The 21,785-nt window shown below is 36.1% G+C and overlaps 1 protein-coding gene across 7 annotated transcripts in view; it reads left to right on the top strand.

Annotated features, from left to right (window-relative positions):
* fgf13a (fibroblast growth factor 13a) overlaps positions 1-17,228 on the top strand; it is a 132,430-nt gene extending 115,202 nt beyond the window's left edge. For all 7 annotated transcript variants that reach the window (XM_058797911.1, XM_058797905.1, XM_058797906.1 and 4 more), the window contains 2 exons: positions 10,704-10,902; positions 15,567-17,228. In XM_058797911.1, coding sequence (XP_058653894.1) covers positions 10,704-10,902; positions 15,567-15,703 — 336 coding nt within the window. In that variant the 3' untranslated portion in view covers positions 15,704-17,228. The remainder of the gene's footprint in view (positions 1-10,703; positions 10,903-15,566) is intronic.
* Positions 17,229-21,785: the final 4,557 nt, after the last annotated feature.

Below are 21,785 nucleotides of genomic sequence, written 5' to 3'. Positions count from 1 at the left end.
CCTTGAAATATATCATCTGATCGATGTCTTGAGGTGTGGCAACCGTAGTATAAGCAGAATAATTGACTTCGGTCCGTTGAATTATTAGAAAAATAATGCACACCCAAGGTGTGACCGCATCACCACCTCGGGTGTGCATTATTTTTCTAATAATCCAACGGCCCGTCGTCAATTATTCCTTACATATACAAACAGAAACCTAAAGGTCTTGACAATAACTTCGGTTTAACTTGATGAAACCGTGACAGAAATATTATTTAATGTAATGATACTACTGCTACTAAAAATAAAATTGTTATTAAAACATAATTTTTAAAGGAATATTTACCATAAAAAATATTTACAAGAAAATATTTTGCAGAAAAATGTAAATACACAATGCAGTATTTCAGTAAAAAAAAGTATTATTTTATAAAATCAATTAATTAGAGATGCTTTTGATTATTAATAGTTAATTAAACCATTAAAATGGAATCCAAAAATTTATGGAGAACAGAATTTGGTATTAAAAAAAAGGTGTAACACTTTCTATGAAGCCCACATTTATAATACATTATAAGGGTATTCTTATAACATATAAGGTTTTTTTATAATGCATTATGTAGGGGTGCGCCGATTGATTGGCTACCGCGCGCACGCTCTTTCTTTCTTTCCTAAAATGCGCAAACGACTTCAATCACATCGCGTCTGCACTATAAGCGAGCTGCACGCTGAACAGTTGGACAGGAACACAGGAACTGTCAAGAAAAAAGAAAAGTAGAAAAGTAGTTGAAATGTTTTGCCACTTGAGCAGCTTAATATATAAATCTAGAAGTAAATGCAAAAGTAAAAAGCATTGAATAATGTGTTGCTTTGCTTATATTTATTGTGTTTAAACACGTCTATGAAAGACTTTTTCAGTGACAATGTTTTGATTTGAAATCAAAATAATCGATAAACGTTGTGTTTGTGGTATACAGCCACAGATCAGTTGCAGACTCCTGTGTGAAAGCACAATGAGTCAGTGCTGCTTCTGCACCGCTTACGTACCGCACATGGACTGCATACACACTGCAAATGGAGTAGGCCTATGTGTGAACCTGGCATAAAAGGCCAACTCACATACAGCTCATAAAATCTGGCTTGTACTGTGTGTAAGCTATTGCACGATTGTAAAAACAAAAATGCACTACATGATCAAACATTTAGGTGAGATAAATATTTTTTTTTCAAAAATGTCTAAAATATGCCCCCTCCACCCCTCAAATTAAAAAATCCCCTCTCACAAGAGTCACCTAAGTGGGGAATTCATTTTCAAAAATGAAATTCAGGCCCTGAATAAATGTCTAAAAATACTGATTGGAGTATTACTATAAATAATTCTACATAAAAAGAAGGCTGTAAAAAGATCGGTATCGGCAGATACTGCTCTCTGTGATCGGCCTCAAAAATCCTGATCGGAGCACCCCTAGCATTATGCATTCATTATAATGCCTTTAGAATATCCTTATAATGTATTATAAATATGGGCCTCATAGAAAGTGTTACCAAAAAAGATTTTGACAAAAAATAAAACACATTTCATAGGGCCTTAAAAATTTATTTTTTTGTTAAACTCTCAATAAATTGCTATTTAATATTGTTTATGATTTCAATTAATTAGACATAATTTTTGATTAATAAAATTTTACTTAACCCATAAAACAGTCTAGAAAAATTAAAATGGAAAAAAACGGAATTTGGAAAGAATTAAAACTGATTCCATAGGGCCCTAGTGGAGTTCTTCAGGCAATGAGCCGCCTCTTATTTTGGCCCTCCAAAACTATTTTGGCCAAAATTTCATCTATTTATTTTGCCGTTTTGGTCAAATATTTTCAGTTGCCAAAATTTTCTGTGTATCACTAAATGAAAGTGTTTTTTCCCATGTGGCGACAGATAGATAGAATATTCATTCTATTAAGCCACCAAAGCAACAATAAATAAATGGGGATACTGTAGAGCTAAATGAGAGATTAATGTTTCTCGCCCCATCACAGTGCACATTATCTGAATTTTCTTTGTTTCACTCCTCATTCTCAGCACTGCTGCAAGTATATGTGTGGTAATTCGATAAAACTGCCTCCTTCCTCTGATCTCCACAAGACATCAGCGGGTTCCCAAAAATATCTGCTGTGTTTCTATGTATATAGCTGTTCTCCAGCGTTTTTAAATTATGCCACTGCTTGCTGCAATTTTCATCAGTGTTGGTGATAAAATGGCATGGACAATTAGGAAAATGTGTTTGCCGTTTCTGCACAGTGCACCTCTCATCTAACACACTCCATCTGGAAGCCGTGTTACAGTATGTGGTGATGCCTCGGAGATTTAACAACTCTTTTCTTTCTTTGTGTGCACGGCGGTAGAAGAACCTTTGTACTGTGCATGATTTTGTGTTACTTTCTTGTCTAAGCCAGTGATGTTAATAGTTCTTATGTCCATTTAGAGAAAGAGTACTGCATGTTGTTTACACCCACATCACATATGTTTGGACCTAGTATACCACAATTGCAGGCAAATAGAGGCTTTGTCTCTGAAATCGAACTGCCCCTTGGTTATTAAATCAATACTGTTATGCGCTTGTGGTAATGCATTGTGCCTCTTTATTGATGCTGAATGGCCTTAGTCTCAAGGTTCTGACAAACCATAGGAAATAATTGATTTATCTTAAAAAGCAGAGGAGGAAGATTGTTTTCAGCATTTATAGATGAATATGATTCATTACTCTTTAAGTCAGTTAATTGTTCCAGGACCAGCCCTTAAAGCAGCGGTCATCAATTAGTGAACCACAGTTCAGATGCGAGCCTAAGATTGGTTTCACTCGGAACACAAATCATTTTTCATACATTAGCATAATTATAAACAGTGTTTTTCTTAAAGTAAGAGGAAGTAAGAGATATTAACACATGAAATTAGACACTAGTTACAGTGGTCTGGTGCTTTTTTCCTTTTTATTGGAATTGAGAGAATATTATATATTCATTCATTTTTATAAATATTACCTTCATTTTTTATTATTTTATTTTATTTTTCTTTGGCACAGACTTTTGGTTTGTGTGTGTGTGTGTGTGTGTTTTTGTTTGTTTTAAGCTGCTTTGGAGCAATTATGATATGTGCTATTCAAATGCAGTTACATTCAGTTGGGGTCTGCAAGTTTTTTTTTGTTTTCTTTTTCTTATTATTTTTAAAAAATACTTTTTTCAGCAAATATACATTAAATTGATCAAAAGTGAGAGTAAAGACATTTATAATTTTACACATGATTTCTATTTCAAATAAACACACTTTGAAAAACTTTGATCAGAGAATCCTGAAATAAAAAAATAAAAAAAACACAGTTTCCACAAAAATATTGAAAATAAAAAATAAATTAAATTTTAAATAAAAAATTTATGAAAGATCATGGTGGACACTAAAGCCTGGAATAATGACTGCTGAAAATGTAGCTTTGCATTACAGGAATAAATTACATTTTATATATATTAAAATATAACTTTTTAAACTGTGGAAATATTTCACAATAATATTGTTTTTACATGCTTTTTGATCAAATAAATGTAGCCTTATTGGGCAAAATGTTACTGACACCAAACGTTTTCATTAGTGCTGTGATCGTGATTAATCGCATCCAAAGTAAGTTTTTGTTTACATAATATATGTGTGTATACTGTGTGTATTTATTATGTGTATATATAAATACAAACACATGCATGTATATATTTAAGAAAAATGTTATGTTTATATATTAAAATATATTTATATATATATATATATATATATATAATATAAAATATAAGAATATAAATATATTAATGTATGTGTGTGTATATATATATATATATATATATATATATATATAACTATATATAATTTTTTTTTTTCAAAATATATACTGTATGTGTGTGTATTTATATATACTGTACAAAATAAAAATACACAGTACACACACACACACACACACACACACATATATATATATATATATATATATATATGTATTATGTAAACAAAACCTTTATTTTGGATGCGATTAATCGCTTGACAGCACAAGTTTTCATACTGTATGAAAGTTGTTGTCAAACTGAGTTGTTTTAACTCTAGCTTTTGACTATTTTGTCTTTGTAGGGTTTGAAAAGTATTTTGGCTGCCAACTTGAACATTTAAAATGAAATTTGTCAAAGCTGACATTACTTATTTAATTCATAACCATACAACATATTGACTGTTTTAGAATCTTTATTTGTTCAAACCTTTGCTGGGAAGGACATTTAGAGAGGCATTTAGAAGCATAATGTTTTTGCTGTGGTTAGAATGTGCCATTTACAGTCATCCCCATTTCCTGCCCTCATCCTCTCAACATTTCACTCTTTTGTTTTTGTTTATTATGATAATTATGATGAATTATTCCTGATAAGATTGGATGCAATTCAGTCATTATTGAGAGTCGCTCTACATAATGCTTTTGTGCTCCATTTGGTCGTAGCTAATTAATATGACCTTCAGCTGAGACATTAACAGAATTACTAACAGAATAGCTGTATATGAGGCACAAAATATAGCAGTAATTTATTTAAACTGAGAGATACAGGATGTTTACGAGGGAGCGTTTCTTCTGACTGGAAGCATGGATGAGATGAGATGCAACCTCACTTTAAGTTCTCACCCTGACTGAACCCAACAGTGTCCTTACCACATTGCTGATAGCTGACCAAAGATGCATCTAACATCTTGATGACGTTTATCTCTGGCGAAGTATTGATCTCAGATACGTCCCTGCGTGTCTGCTCGTAAGATCTCACACGTAATCAAACTTTCTCATCAGGCTGACCGCAGCCCCTCAGAGTGCAAATCCTTTTATCGTCCACACTTCCCAGCCGCTTTCTTTTTTCGGGATGTTTACGGAACGTAGCTCAGAGCTGAGCCGACAGCCTGTCCCAGAGGAGGTGCGATGTCACGGCTGGTCTGTGACATCAGGAGTGTTCCTGTCAGCGTGTGTGGGAGCTCAGTGTCTGTGTGAGTCACCCGGAGCAGAAGGACAACTCTGGCCTGTACATTGAACATTGGAGCGCTCCTGTTGACACCAGCCCGGCTGGGAAACAGAGCGTCCTGTGACGAGAGTGAGAGTTCAGGACTTTTATGTATACATGATGAAGAGACATTCTCAGCATTGCTGCTACAATAGCTGTATATCTATGTTTGTTACAAATTCCCTTTAAGGCTGTCAGTGCACTCTGTGGCTGTCTTGGTAGCACACCTGAGCAGCTATTTGCTAAGTACATAATGTACACATGTATACTATTGTTGAAAAGTTTGGGGTTAGTCGGATTTATTTTTTTATTTTTTTGGAAAGAAATTAATACATTTTTATTCAGCAACATTTATTAAATTGATCAAAAGGGAAAATATAGAGCTTTATAATGTTAAAAAAAGATTGCTTCATTGAAACAAATTCTGTTCCTTTTAATTTTATATTCATCAAATATAAAGTTTGATCAAACGTCAAAGAATCTTGAAAAAATGTATGACAAAATTATGTCAAAACAACTGTTTTCAAAATTGATGATAATTAAATGTTTTTTTTATGCACCAAATCCACATATTAGTATGATTTCTGAAGGATCATGTGACACTGAAGTAATGGAAAATTCTGAAAATTCAGCTTTGCCATCACAGTAATTTTAATTACATTTTTAAATATATTAAAATAAAATAACACATATATTTTTAATTGCAATAATATTTCACAATAACACCCTTGGTGAGCATGAGATTAAATTTTTTTCTTTTCTCTTTTTACATTAAAAATATCTATATAAGGCTGGAATCTACAAAATGATGAAATCTTTTACATTTTTTCAGATATTATTAAATTCAAATAATTTTATCATGAATTTCCCAAATCATGCTTAAAAACCATCACAGCCAAACAGAAGATATTTCATGTTTAATAGAGTTATGTTGCACTAGATTTCAGACCAGTGAGCTTTTACTGGAGCTGTTCAGCACAATGCTGGAGACCTCAAGCAGTTTTTAAAATGTCTTGATTAACAAACTCAGAGATTTTAGCGTCTCATGTCTGGTTAGCTTATGCTTGATTGTCACAGATATTGAAATTGTAGCCACAATATTCATGTGCAAGCACACTTAGGAAGCGAGATGAAATAACACAATTTGCTGTTATTTAATCTGCTGTCTCCTGTATAAATCTCAAACCTGCTGTAGATTTTCCTTTTAAGTGTATCAAGCTCTCAGAGCTGAAACACTGAACACTTTCCCCTAGTGATGTTTGCAGCGCGACACAAAGATTATTTACTGTTACTTTCTTCCCTTGGCTCTGATGAAAAACATAATTTGATTTACAGTTCTCTCTGTAATATTTCCACATCATTTGCCACACTCAAACAGTAAAGATTACAGCCACAAGACCCTGAGGTTCTGTAATCCATTTTAACAGAGCCGTTCAGTTACTGCAACAGCAGCCCAAAGGTTTGGCGTAGATATTAATCTAACCTCTTCTAATGACTTTCTGTTTGAATTTACTTCGCTCCTGCATTTAAAGAGATGGATATGGTACGAGTGCATGGATTTGAAAAATCAAGCATTATAAATCCATATGTGTGTAATATTATCCATATGAGTCTAAAATGCATTTTTTTACAAGGATTGTACAAGCACTTCTACATAGTGATGTAAGAAATATGTTACATTTCAGCCAGTTAAGTTTTGCGTGGTTCACCATGCCTGGACTAGCTGGTATATAAACAGGAAGTGTGGATCCATGAACAGTGGGTGTGTTGTGGCTTTGCATAGGCATTGATTTATTTTGAATGCTTTATTGGGCAGGCGAATGAGTTAGACACCTCTTGAAAAGCAATTAGTTAGCCAGATAACATGCAGAATAACGTAATTTGCTGTTGCTCCATGCACTGTCTCTGATCTTTTCACCCTCTTACACCGCTTGCAATATCCTAACGAAGCACATAGTCAATACAGGATCAAGCCTAGTGGGAGGTGAGCGTTTAGAATGACTCAATGAAGTGCACACGGTGTACTCGCACACATTCAATACGGCCAGATCCATAGACCGAGCTGAAGAGCGATCCATCCCCAAACTCCATTAGCATGTTTATGCAACACTACAACATAGATTGCTTTTGGAAGTGCTAATGAGAGAACGCATACAACAGACCAAGCAGGGAAGAGTTAGGATTATTAGGGGGGAAAAAAGCAGATAAAAGGGTAAGTGATGTGAAGAGGATAGCAGAGAGACAAAAATACATATGTTTTTTTAATTTAACAGTTGTTGTTGTTGTTGTTTATTATTAAGGCCATACACTGCATGCAAAAACTGTTTTTTATGCACCTGGCAATTTTGAGATTTTTTGAGTATTTCTGAGTTGTTGTTTTTTTTTGTGAGAATGTTTTGTTCTAGACATGTATGCAAATTAGTGCATATTTAATTTGATAACACCTCATTTGCATATTTAAATATAACATTTCAGAAAACATTTCATACAAACAAATGTTTTTAATTCTTAATGTAATCAGTCAAATTTTGTAATATACAAATGTAAATACACATTTTCCATTTATATTTTAAATGTAAAGTTTTATTAATGTTTTGTTTTTGAAATTTTTTTTATTTGCCTATATAGTTTTTATTGATTTTATCCTAATTTTAGTTTTTTTTTTCTTGTTTTATCTCAATTATATTTATTTTAATACATTAAGTTAAACTAAATGAAAACAAGTGAAAGTTTTCTTTCCTTCTACCTTTAATAAAATATTTTTGTATATATATTTTTATTTTATTTCAACAATTTTTATTTATTTATTTATTTTTTAAATTTAACTATAATAACCCTGGTTTCAAACAGATCCCCCTCATCTGAGATGGATAGTCCCACCCCAAATCTCATGCCATTGGTTGAGAGATATATATATATATATATATATATATATATATATATATACACACATACACACACACACACACACACACACACACACACACACACACACACACACACACACACACACACACACACACACACACACACATTATATATATATATATATATGTGTCACCACGCTCAGACGTCTTCAGGAAAAGGGCTACCAAGCAACTTCTGAACCAGAGACAATGTCAGAAGCATCTTAACTGGGCTGTGGAGAAAAAGAACTGGACTGTTGCTCAGTGGTCCAATGTCCTCTTGGTAGGGCTTGGTAGCCCTTTTCCTGAAGACGTCTGAGCGTGGTGACTCTTGATGCACTGACTCCAGCTTCAGTTCACTCCTTGTGAAGCTCTCACAAGTGTTTGAATCAGCTTTGATTGACTGTATTCTCAAGCTTGCAGTCATCCCTGTTGCTTGTGCACCTTTTCCTACCCAAATTCTTCCTTCCAGTCAACTTTGCATTTAATATGCTTTGATACAGCACTCTGTAAACAGCCACACCTTTCAGCAATGATCCTCTGTGACTTACCCTCTTTGTGGAGGGTGTCAATGTTCATCTTCTGGATCATTGCCAAGTCAGCAGTCTTCTCCATTATTGTGGTTTCAAAGAACAAGAGATACCCAGAATTTATACTTTAGGGATGGTCATTAATTGAAACTCAAATGTAAATATTCTAATTTTCTGAGATACTGAATTTGGGATTTTCCTTAGTTGTCAGTTATAATCATCAAAATTAAAATAAATAAACATTTGAAATATATCAGTCTGTGTGTAATGAATGAATATAATATACAAGTTTCACTTTTTGAATGGAATTAGTGAAATAAATCAACTTTTTGATGATATTCTAATTATATGACCAGCACCTGTATACACACAGTGGGTACGGAAAGTATTCAGACCCCCTTAAATTTTTCACTCTTTGTTATATTGCAGCCATTTGCTAAAATCATTTAAGTTCATTTTTTTTCCTCATTAATGTACACACAGCATCCCATATTGACAGAAAAACACAGAATTGTTGACATTTTTGCAGATTTATTAAAAAAGAAAAACTGAAATATCACATGGTCCTAAGTATTCAGACCCTTTGCTGTGACACTCATATATTTAACTCAGGTGCTGTCCATTTCTTCTGATCATCCTTGAGATGGTTCTACACCTTCATTTGAGTCCAGCTGTGTTTGATTATACTGATTGGACTTGATTAGGAAAGCCACACACCTGTCTATATAAGACCTTACAGCTCACAGTGCATGTCAGAGCAAATGAGAATCATGAGGTCAAAGGAACTGCCTGAAGAGCTCAGAGACAGAATTGTGGCAAGGCACAGATCTGGCAAAGGTTACAAAAAAAATTTCTGCTGCACTTAAGGTTCCTAAGAGCACAGTGGCCTCCATAATCCTTAAATGGAAGACATTTGGGACGACCAGAACCCTTCCTAGAGCTGGCCGTCTGGCCAAACTGAGCTATCGGGGGAGAAGAGCCTTGGTGAGAGAGGTAAAGAAGAACCCAAAGATCACTGTGGCTGAGATCCAGAGATGCAGTCGGGAGATGGGAGAAAGTTGTAGAAAGTCAACCATTACTGCAGCCCTCCACCAGTCGGGGCTTTATGGCAGAGTGGCCCGACGGAAGCCTCTCCTCAGTGCAAGACACTGCCCGCATGGAGTTTGCTAAAAAACACCTGAATAAGATTCTCTGGTCTGATGAGACCAAGATAGAACTTTTTGGCCTTAATTCGAAGCGGTATGTGTGGAGAAAACCAGGCACTGCTCATCACCTGTCCAATACAGTCCCAACAGTGAAGCATGGTGGTGGCAGCATCATGCTGTGGGGGTGTTTTTCAGCTGCAGGGACAGGACGACTGGTTGCAATCGAGCGAAAGATGAATGCGGCCAAGTACAGGGATATCCTGGACGAAAACCTTCTCCAGAGTGCTCAGGACCTCAGACTGGGCCGAAGGTTTACCTTCCAACAAGACAATGACCCTAAGCACACAGCTAAAATAACGAAGGAGTGGCTTCACAACAACAACTGTTCTTGAATGGCCCAGCCAGAGCCCTGACTTAAACACATTTGACCATCTCTGGAGAGACCTAAAAATGTCTGTCCACCAAAGTTTACCATCCAACCTGACAGAACTGGAGAGGATCTGCAAGGAGGAATGGCAGAGGATCCCCAAATCCAGGTGTGAAAAACTTGTTGCATCTTTCCCAAAAAGACTCATGGCTGTATTAGATCAAAAGGGTGCTTCTACTAAATACTGAGCGAAGGGTCTGAATACTTAGGACCATGTGATATTTCAGTTCTTCTTTTTTAATAAATCTGCAAAAATGTCAACAATTCTGTGTTTTTCTGTCAATATGGGGTGCTGTGTGTACATTGAGGAAAAAAAAAAAAGAACTTAAATGATTTTAGCAATTTAAGGGGGTCTGAATACTTTCCGTACCCACTGTATATATGTATATGCACGTGTGTGTGTGTATATATATATATATATGTATGTGTGTGTTTTATACTTTTGCAGGGATATCAGTCTATAAAATGGCTTATAGTTGTCTCTGCATAATAACCTGAGAAATCTAATTATTTTACAGTTAATCTTTAGACACTGCTTTTGTGTATATTTGTATCACCATATTACTACTTACTATCCACTGTGTCACCTAAAGGATTTGAAATTTCAAACCTCATCTTGCATCTTTTTTTCTCCTCCCTCCTTTGCCCTTTAGGAACACTTCACACCAGAGTGCAAGTTTAAGGAGTCAGTGTTTGAAAACTACTACGTGACATACTCCTCCATGATCTATAGACAGCAGCAGTCGGGCAGGGGCTGGTACCTAGGCCTGAACAAGGAAGGAGAGATCATGAAGGGCAACCATGTGAAAAAGAACAAGCCCGCTGCACACTTCCTCCCCAAGCCTTTGAAAGGTAAGTCGCTACCTCAACACACTATGTAGTCACTCTTATTGATATTGACGCAGTTAAATTGCTGTATAAAATGATTTTTGAAAGTCAGTATCCAGCTCTAAAACATTTATTCGACTAAAAATAAGTGCAGTCCCTATAAAAAACGTCTCATAATCATGAATGCCTGGAAAAGTCATTTGTTAGTTTGTGGGAACCCTGATGATTCATCTACTGAACAGGAAATAAAACACAAGGCATCTTTGTATATTGTATCTTTTTTCAATGGAATTCCATTATATGTGCCCCAAAGAATGCTCTAAACTACAGGCTCCAGACCTGTGAGCATTTCCATTGTCCCTCCACCGTTGTTCTCTCCACGCGCCTGAGGGGAACGCTGGTCTCAGACTCTTTGCTGAGGTGATGAGGTGTGGATAGTGGAGTCTGTAAGGAGCGCTGCAGACGCCAGCACAATCAGACAGTTTAAAGCGTCGTCTGTGGCAGAAGGCTCTGGAATGATAAAGCAGCTTTTGACAGCAAACAGCACTGTACCCCTTCCATCCAGGCCAAGGCAGCCATCTCAGAGCAGAACACAACAGAGCTTTGTGCAATTGTCAAAGTTCCTTGTGGCTTTCATCTGCCGGCTGCATACTTTCTTGTCAGCGAACACAGAGAGAGTGCGCTCTAAGCACAAATCCGAACTCTGTGGAAGTTTTTTGTTGTTGTTTTTGTTGCTTTGGAAAAAGGATGAATGAAAGCTTACATTTTAAAACATTAAGACTCTACGCATAAATATTACATTTGTTCCTGAGCATGTGCCAATTTCAAGGTAAACATTTCGTTTTATTGCTTTTAGATTGACTTTTAATGCCTTGCTCGTCATTTAGTAAAGACGCATAATTAGGATTTTTCTCTTAATGAAGATGAGACGGTTCTCCAAACTATGAGCTGCTTTGTTTTTACGCTGAGCAGTAACTTATCAAATGACTCATGCTGCACAAATGAGTTTTTGAACATAATGTCTGATAATGTCACGCAATTCAACTACTTAGAGAAATCAATAACGCTTTTCATTGCTTAAAGAATTAAAACAAGGTCTTTTATTTGATTATAATTAAAAATGGAGGCTTAGCAGCTGAGAAACATTTTGTTCTCAGAGAAAATGCCTTAGCCCTTGAAAATGCATTTCCTTTTTCTAAAGAGGCTTGTAGTGTGGTGAGAGGATAATGGTGAGTGTTGGTAATGAAAGAGACAGCAGGAGTAATGCATTAGCTTGGAAGGACAGTCTGATGCTATTGGCTCCACACTGCATTCACTGCGGAGATGCTTTACTAGAGCTGATCTCAGAGGCCAGTGTACAGCCATTGAGACTTATGCTTTAAAAAGGGGAAATAGCAACCTATTCAAGATACGTTCTCTGAATAAAAGTCCCAAGCAAGTTGCTTCTCTAGTAAATGCTGTCTTGTTTTAAGGATGTTTACTTGGAAGCCAGACATTTTTTCCCCTTTTACAGTAGCGAAGTAGTAAGAGTAAGATGCTTCACCTAAATTTGATCAGGTGTTTTAAAATGTGTGTAAATATATTAAAATATTGGTTACATTTTATGATAAGTTAATTAACAATTAACATACATTAATGCAGTAGTTTAGTATAAAATAGCAATACTTTTACAGCATTTATTAGTCTAGGTTAATCTTAAATTTTAAATGCCATTCAGAATTTGGCATCAGTAAGACTTTTTTAAAAATGTTTTTCCAGTAAGTGTCTTATGTTCACCAAGGCTGTTTATTTGATTAAAAATAAATAAATAAAAAATACAGTAAAACAGCAATATTATGAGACATTATTACAATTGAAAAATTGTTTTCCATTTTACTTCAGTGTCACATGATCCTTCAGAAATCACTCTAATATGCTGATTTGCTGCTTAAGAAACAATTCTTCATATCAATATTGAAACGTGTGCTCCTTATTATTTTTGTGGAAACTGTGATACTTTTTTTCGGAATCATTTCATGTATAAACAGCATTTCTTTGAAATATAAATATTTTTGAGCATTATGAAAGTCTTTACTTTTGATTTATTTAATGCATCCTTACTGAAAAAAAGTATTATTAAAAAAATCTTACTGTCCCTTTTAAACTGTAGTATATAAAAATATATTAATATTTCAAGCTAAGTTAAATTTATGTACATAAATTATTGTATTACAGATGAAAATGAACTAACAGTGATCAATAAGTACATGAAGAATTAAGATTCACCTAGAATAATAATGCTGTGAAAAGTTAATTGTCAACCTTGTGCATTAACTTGTGTTAACAAATTAAATGTTATTGCAAAGTGTTACCATAATCTTTCATGCAGAAAATCGACGCTTGTGTCAGTTATGAGTTTAGTTGTTGTCGAGGAGAGTTATGTAATTTGAAGAGAGAGAGGGAATTGGAATTTTGCTCGCTGCCTTATAAAGATTCTCCAGCAGTGTTCTTCCAGAGGACCAATTAAGGAACTGTCTCCTCGCTGTGAACATGGCTTCGGCTGCCAGCTCTCGGCTCACAAAGTACTGTAGTCTGTGTCCAGAGTGCACACACGCATATAAAGCCTGTACGAACACTCTCATAGCCGAAGAACAAGGCACGATATGGCTGATGTATCTGCATCCATATTCCCTGAGCTTGGGGCCTCATTCGTGTTCAGTTACTTTAATTAGAAAAAATGTTTTAAACATTTAAAAGTGCTTAACACTTCAACCATGTATTGCCATATTGACGCAGTCATACTTTGAAGCACACTGGTCCAGACAATTTGATGAGCAGGTATGTGACAGCCCAGAGAAAGCTCTACAGAGTGCACTAATAATGACCTGGCCACCGGTCTCTGAGACTCCTGCATCCCTCCGGCGAGAAGCTTGACACTCGCTTGCACAACCAATACGTCAACTATCGATTCGTAGAGCTTTCCACTTAAGTGCTGTATCGATTGCATGTTGCAGGCAGAAGACGCTTTGTGTGAGGTTAAAAGAAGTCTTTGTGATGCTCCCTGCACTGCACATCCATCGTTAAGATGATCAGAGAGGATGAATTTTAGCACATTGGCTACCTAGTGGATTTCTGGAGTGGTGATGTGAAAGTGCTGTCTGAAGTGTTTGAGTCTGATGTTTGTGTCAGATAGCAGGAGTTGTGTTTTCTATACAGCAAGACAGAGATATTAGCTCCCTAAAACAGATGTTTCTGTTGGAAAGGCAAGACGTGGAGTGAAAGGGTGCCTCTCAGAACCTTTTCTGCTCGAATCACATTCTCTCATAATCGCTTTTCACAGTCTGTTCTGCTCTACTCTCTCGCAGTGACAATTCAACAATTTTGACTTTATTTACTGTATAGAGTAATATTTTGCAACATCAATTACCAAAACTTACTCAAAATGTTATACATGTACACTACTGTTCAAAAGTGTGTATGACTATGTTTTTTGAAAGAAGTCTCTTGTGCTTACCAAGACTGCATTTGTTTGATCAAAATTACAGTAAAAACAGTAATATTATGAAATATTGTTTCAATGTAAAATAACTGTTTTATAATATATTTTAAAATGTAATTTATTCCTGTGATGGTAACGCTGAATTTCAGCAGTCTTTTGTGTCACGTGATCCTTCAGACGTCTTTTACTGTCACTTTTGAACAAATGCATCATTGCTGAATAAAACAAAAAAAAAAAAACTTACTGACCCCAAACTTTTGAACAGTAGTGTAAACTTTTGAACAGTAGTTTGTAAATGCAGTGTCTCATATTTTATAATAGGTATAGAGCCCTGATTTCAGATTTTGCTGTTGTCTTTTTGTTTTTTGATAAATAAAAGGCTTAAGTTTGTTTTGCGTTTTTCGCATCCGTGGCAAGCATTTTGAGAGGTGTTTTGACCGTTCAGAGCCACCGTACAAGCGAATTGTCAAGTTCATCCACTTCTCGCAGCACAAAGCACTGTCTATAGATCCTTCCCCCACGAGTTCACAGAAATTGGTGGTGGTCTTTTTAATATGTGGCTCTAGTATCGCTAGCAAAGCATCAAACTGAGCCACTGACATCCTGAAGTAAACTTTGAATCGCCCGTGATAATCCCGCTGCCCCTTAATAAGGAGGAACTCTCCTTCCTCTCTATATCTCAGGATTGGATGGACCCTATATTTCCTTTTTTTCTTTTTTTAAGAAGCGAGAGGACAACAAAATCATCCTCAATGCTTGAAGACTCCATTTAGTAGGCCTACTGCTTTGCGAATTTTTTCGCAACCATTAATATGCATCGGACGAATTTTTAGGATAATGAATGCATACGAAAATTTCGGACTCAGTGTGCAGAGACCTTTAGACAATTACCAACCATTAGTTATTGATCTAACTGAAGGTTGGCATTTTCTGTGCATATTTAATAAGAAAATGTCTAATTTGCAAATGGGTAAATGCACAAACACAATACAAAAACATTGATTTTTTTTTATTTTTTTTTTTTTATTGTGAACATTCTGTTTACTAAAACTGATGGAAAATGTTCAGCCTGTTCACATTTAATCAGTGGCTTTCATGAAGTAAACAAGCACATTTGCATCCCATTAGCATTTCCTCTGTGCACATCTAACATGAAATGTGGGATGCTTTTACTAACCACACGCTCTTTCTTTTGTTTCTTGTTTTTCAGTGGCCATGTACAGGGAACCCTCTCTGCACGACCTGACCGAGTTCTCACGTTCTGGTAGCGGTACACCCACCAAGAGCCGGAGTGCCTCCGCTGTGCTGAACGGGGGCAAAGCTGTGAGTCAGAACGAGTCAACGTAGCCCGGTTTACCTGGCCCGGCCCGCTACCTTACGCCTTCACCAAAACCTCTGAATGCTTGTGACTTCACACAGACTTCTCTCCAAAAAGCTCTCAGCGGTTCAGGACAACATGATACATAACATAACCACTTGCAAACTAGAGTAACATTTGATTGGACTCCTTTATAATTAGCTCGTTTTTTGGTTCTGTTTAGCTTGTTTGTTTTTTTCTCGATCACCACTATAATAGCCTTTTTCATGTGAAACACAGAAATTGTAGCCTTTCTTACAATGGGACGTTGCGTTGCAGTTGAACGTCAGTCATCAAGGTTCATTTCCTAGCATCGCAGGTCCTGATCAAGTAATGCATTTTTTAAGAGTTCAGGGCAGTCAGTGAGGGTTTTAGCTGCACGGGTGCGGAGGAAGGAAGGCACCCCTGTCCTCCATGCTTCCTGAAAGTGACGCGATAGAGAAGCGCCTGTCCCGGTGCGTGGGGGGCTCCTGCGTTCTTGTGCACTCGCTCCGAGAGTTTTGCTCTCTAGCATGGGAATATAAAGCCTGCGTTCTGCTCACATGAAGAGCCAAGCTGAGCCTCTCCGAAGCGAGAGGCCACAGCTTGCTAATTGTTTGAATTAGCTGTGAGCTTTTCTTACTTTCTCTTCCTCTTGTTCTTCCCCAAATCAGTGTTTTTCGAGGTTTAACCGCGACTGGAGATCCAGTGCACCAAAGACAGAACTGTGAGAGTTTCCCCTCGAGCCGTCAGACCACATATTTACGCATGACAGGAAGCTTTTTCTGATTAGTGAGAGGTTTCAGTATTCGAGGAGATGGGTGTGTGGTTCACGAGGGCTGTTCGAGGTCACCCCTTTCGTCTCTTTTGTGTCCCGTTGTCCGTTTTCTGAGTTCCTTTAGTCTGTGTGCTTGTGTTTTTGCCTTTCCCGCACATGTCGACTCTCCTTTGGTCAATGCTGGTCACTGTTGCCGGTGATTTCCCAGACATGTCGGGACTCCCACCTGGACTGCGTTTTGTGTGTAAGTAATTTATGGTGGTGACAATTTTCTATTTAAATGAGCAAACAAAAGATGATACTGTGGAACTTAAGTTGGTTGAATTTTTTAGGGTATGTCTAATTTGTAAAAGTGAAAAAATGTGAAAAAAAAATAAAAAATCTTGTACAGGGCATGTACAAATCAGGTTGTGTACAATAAGGACCCTTTTGTGGCCTGCAGTACAGTATATATCCTTCCCCTCGGGCAACATAACGTCATACATGCTACATGGGGGTTCTTCTCTCTTCTGTTTCTTTCTGGGTTTCTTTCTTCTTTTAGATGAACATACAGTATCTGTTGCATGGGAGACTGCAGGGAGGTGAGGAATAGAGCTGCATGATGTAGGCTATGTGTATTAACTCCTCCCTGCATCATATGTTCCAAACTACCAGGATAAAACTGACAAACAACATGTATGTACTGACTGGCACTCTGCCACGTACCTTCAAGTTGTTTCTTATTTGTTGTGTACATACAATGCACTGAATAAAATGTTTATATTAAGATATACTTTTAAAATGTGTCTTTGTGCTTTATTTGTTGACTTCGATCGCTGTAATTGTATTATCATTCTACAGGCTGTTCACCGGGCGACTGCTCTCGTCTTTCTCCTTGCCAATTCGGTTTGTTCTAATGGCCTCTTACATCTTATTTTAATCTACTTACTTCTGAATTGGGATATTAAATAGTCATATTGTGCCAACAAAATCAAAGACTGAAGCGAAAGAGGGATCAGATTGATACCACTGTGGGAATCAAAAAAACTGTTACACTTTATTGCTGTTGTTGGAGCACTTTTGTGTTGTTTCCAGCGTGAACAAAAGTAAAACAGCACTTAACAGAGGACTGTGTTGTAAGAAAGTGACAAATAGCACTGCACTGGGGAATGGATGTTGTTTTTGATGGTTTCCTGGCTGATGCTGGCATGTATTTGAGCCAGTGATATAGCCAACTATATCCACTTCCTCTGGACTGAGATGAATTACCCCTCAAAAAATCTGCTCTTTAATTGCCTGCAGAGTCAAGACTACTACACGGCTTCTACTCAGTGAAGCAGTTCCATGTAATGAATCAATATGGCGGTAGACAGCTGTGTGAATAAGACTGCGTTTCCTAGAATAATATAGTGTGTTTATATTAGAAAATCTTATTATAGAGCAGTAGTTCATAATATGGGAATCGATACTCTTGATCCTTTATGATATTGTGAGATGAATATTATAATGTTAATTTTGGATAATGTTGTTTAAACTTTTGGAGTTGGTAAGATTTTTTTTTTTTTGTGATTTTGAAAGGAGTCTCTTAGGCTCCTAAAGTGAAAACAGTAATATTGCTAAATATTATTACATTTTAAATTAACTTTTTTTTTTTTTTAAGAATATATTTTTCAAATGCAATTTATTCCTGTGATGCAGGAAGCTGAATTTTCGGCATTATCACTCCAGTCTTCAGTGTCACATGATCCTTCAGAAATCATTCTAATATGCTGGTTTGCTGCTCAAGAAACATTTATTATTAGCAGTGTATAACAGTTAACAGTTCTGCTGCTTAATATTTTTGTGGAAACCATTTATTTTTGAAAAAGAATCTTTGCTCTTTGAAGTTCCAAAAGAACATTTATTGGAAGAAGAAATCTTTAATAACACCAAACTTTCAATGGTATATGAACGGTGTAAAATGGTGCTCACACTCATTTTATTAGCTTGATTAGTTTTGCCATCATATAAGGCTCATCTTTAAAAAATACTAGTTATTTAATAACAATGTAAATATAATCTTTGGCAAATGAATCAAATGTGGTCAAACTGTACATTATAATGTGATGTCAAAATTCACTTATAACATTTAAAACAATAGATTTTTGTTTTATTTTTAATTTCCACAAATTAGTATAGCCTTAAAATTGTATATAATTTGAATATTAGTAAATCCCTGTATATAAAATGTATATAACTTTTGATTGATATATATGTGTGATGTCTATATATGTGAGTGTAAGAGGGATTATGAGGATCGCTAACAATGGCAGAAATAGTACGAATGTCTTTGGTTGCAGTGCAGTATGTGTAAACATATATACAGCAATCAAGTGGTCTGTGTGTTAGCTCTGTAAGCAAAAATGAACTAAAGAGAAGTCTGTTCCACAGCAGCAGGTACGACACATTTCATCTCTTATGCTGCTGCTCTATGCACTCCCATTATTTCCTCTCTGTGGCCCTTTCTTCTTGTTCATTAGCCAGCACACTCTAATTCATTAACACAGACAGTTCTGTAGCACTGCAGGCTGAAGCCAACTGGACAGACAGTAGCTCACAGAGCATCCAGCATAATGAAGACAAACCCTCAGGGGACCTGAGTAACTCACTATAGAGACCTCACACACCAAACACAACTTACAGACATTTGCAAACCTTATGAACAAAAAGTGAAAGCAGCAAATGAACAGCAAATTCTCAATGTAAATGTGCTTTTTAGAATGTAAAAGGTTTACATATTTATAAAATAGTTAAAGATATCTTTTTATATATGTATTTTAAGCAATGCAAACTCAAAATAAAACACTAAAAACAAAAATCTATCATAAATGTTATGTGAATTTATGCATCACTATAATAATGTACAGTATCATGTACAAAAATGTGTTTATTTTGAGATTTTCTGTTAAATTAGTTATTTAAAAGATTACCTTCAAGCATTAGATGATGTTAGATTTAATTATATATATATATATATATATATATATATATATATACAGTATAAAGACATATTACCTACAGACAAGGTATGATTCCCCCTGAAGAAAGATTATCGTTTTTCTTTTTTGAACAGACAGCATAAGAAAACTCACAACTCATGATGAATGGCTGTTATTTTTAATTTTGTCATTTCATTTGTTCAATTCTTAATGGGGGATTTGTGCAAACATCAATGTTTTTAGATTTGCGGAGTAAAAAGTATAGTTCTATAGTAAAAAGACTATGCTATTATGGTGGATCTTCAATGGAAACGTGCATCTTTGACTGTAACAATTAAATTAGCAAATGTATTAATTTCCCTTGGCTGATGCCTCATTGTGCACATGCTAAACTTAAATATGGTACAATTTTAAAGTAAATGCACATTCTTCTTAAGGCTGGCATCCTTCCTCATCTAACTGTACACAGCATACATACTGACACATTAAATACTTAATACAAATATATAATGAATCTCTATTTAATGTATTTCAGTCAGTTACTAGCTTTCCAAAGTTTCAGCACCATGGACAGCAATTGGAATAAGAATAACATCTATAGCTTTCATGTGCCAGATTCATCTCTTTGTTAAGCTTTTGTATGTATCATCTGCCTGTGTGCAGAACGATTCCTGCTCCATTGGAATGATATCAAGCCATCATCCCACTTACATTTTTACACTTACATTTGACTTGCACTAATACTGATCCTAGCAATGAAGTATATCTGTCTGCTGGACAAGGCTGAAAGTCAAATGAACGTGAACTATGTCAAGGTAAAATATAATATGACATTATCAGACATTCTGCATAATAACCTGTTATGTTGAAGCCCAAAGCACACTTCTCTAGTCATGCCTTACCTAAAGGTCTTTGTATGTGTCTTCACGCGTGTGTGGTTTGATAATTGCAGTGACCTCTGGAGAAAGTGGTTTGATCTCTGTGAGAGTGCTGGAGCAAATGAGTCTGATTGGGGACGTCTGAAGCGCATGTGCGAGGGAGACGTTATGCAAGAGCTGTTTATGTGCTCAGATAATAGCTCTATAGGCTCAGAGGAACACACATACGTACAGCGCTGAGTTCACTGAAGGACATGAAGGCATAGAAGAAGCTCTTGATGTGATGACATAATTCTCTGCATCTTTCAAATGCTGTATCACATATCGAGCACTAGACTGTCTATGTGTATGTTTGATTTATAGATATAATCCAGGGCAGAAAGCACAGTCCTCTTTGAATGCATTAATCATCTGCACTCTTGACTCCTGTGTTTTGCCCTGAGAAGAGTATATGATGTAATACTTTCAATTCTAGAATGAAATAAATGAGCTGCATATTACAGTTGAATTTGCTGTTACATAACACCTTCATGCTTGCTGATTTGTAATAGCCCTATGTTTTATCTGTATGTCTGATTTATCATTTCTTTAACCTTATTTCTTTCCATCCCTCATGATTCTACCCGTCCTTTTTTCCTCCGCCTCGCCTATCTCTTCCCTGTTTGTGAGCAGGTGCAGGAGGGAATCCCGGACTGCGTGTGCTGCTGCAGTGGGAGGGATGTGATTACATAAGAGAAGCAGACAGGCCTCTCCTCTCTGCTCTCTCTCCGCCAGTCATGCACTATTCATGAGGCTCTCTGCATCAAAACTGCATTCCTATTCCTGACACTTCCATGGTACTGCCAGGAAAACAGCCACACTGACCATGAAGAATTTACACACCTCGTCTCTTGCTCCCCAAGATACTTTTTCCCTCGTTCTTCAGCTGCTTTAACCCACACTCTTAAAAATAAAGATTATTTATTGGCATTTATGGATCCATGAATAACCTTTAACATCTATGGAACACTTCCATTGCACAAAAATTGCTTTATAGTGGAAAAGGGTTCTTTAGATTATTAAAAAGTTCTAGGGAAAATATCCAAAGAGGATTTTCTTTTTCATGAAAATGCTAATGTTATCACATTGGACTAAAACTTGACTTTGCTCAGACAGCGTAAAATAACTTCATAATTTTTAATAATTATCATTTTTGTTCTTTTTTGGGATTCCCCACCACCAACCTTATTATACTTGTGGTGTTCCCAGTGCCTACAAATAATGCTTATTAATGTGTCATTATGCTATTGTCATAAGGCTGGTCATTTTCAGCACAGTACAAGAACTGTTCACTGAAAGGTTCTTTGGTGAGCCCAAATGGATCTTAAAAGGAGAGAAAATAAGTGACTGCATCTCCACCAAGTTCATCAATTTGTTTGCTAATAAATATTGTTTAATTGATTAGGTAATGAGCTCATAGATGAGGGGATGTGTGAGTTTG

The sequence above is a fragment of the Onychostoma macrolepis genome, chromosome 14, assembly GCF_012432095.1.
Source record: "Onychostoma macrolepis isolate SWU-2019 chromosome 14, ASM1243209v1, whole genome shotgun sequence".
Lineage (NCBI taxonomy): Eukaryota > Metazoa > Chordata > Actinopteri > Cypriniformes > Cyprinidae > Onychostoma > Onychostoma macrolepis.
This window is presented reverse-complemented; position numbering and strand designations above follow the sequence as displayed.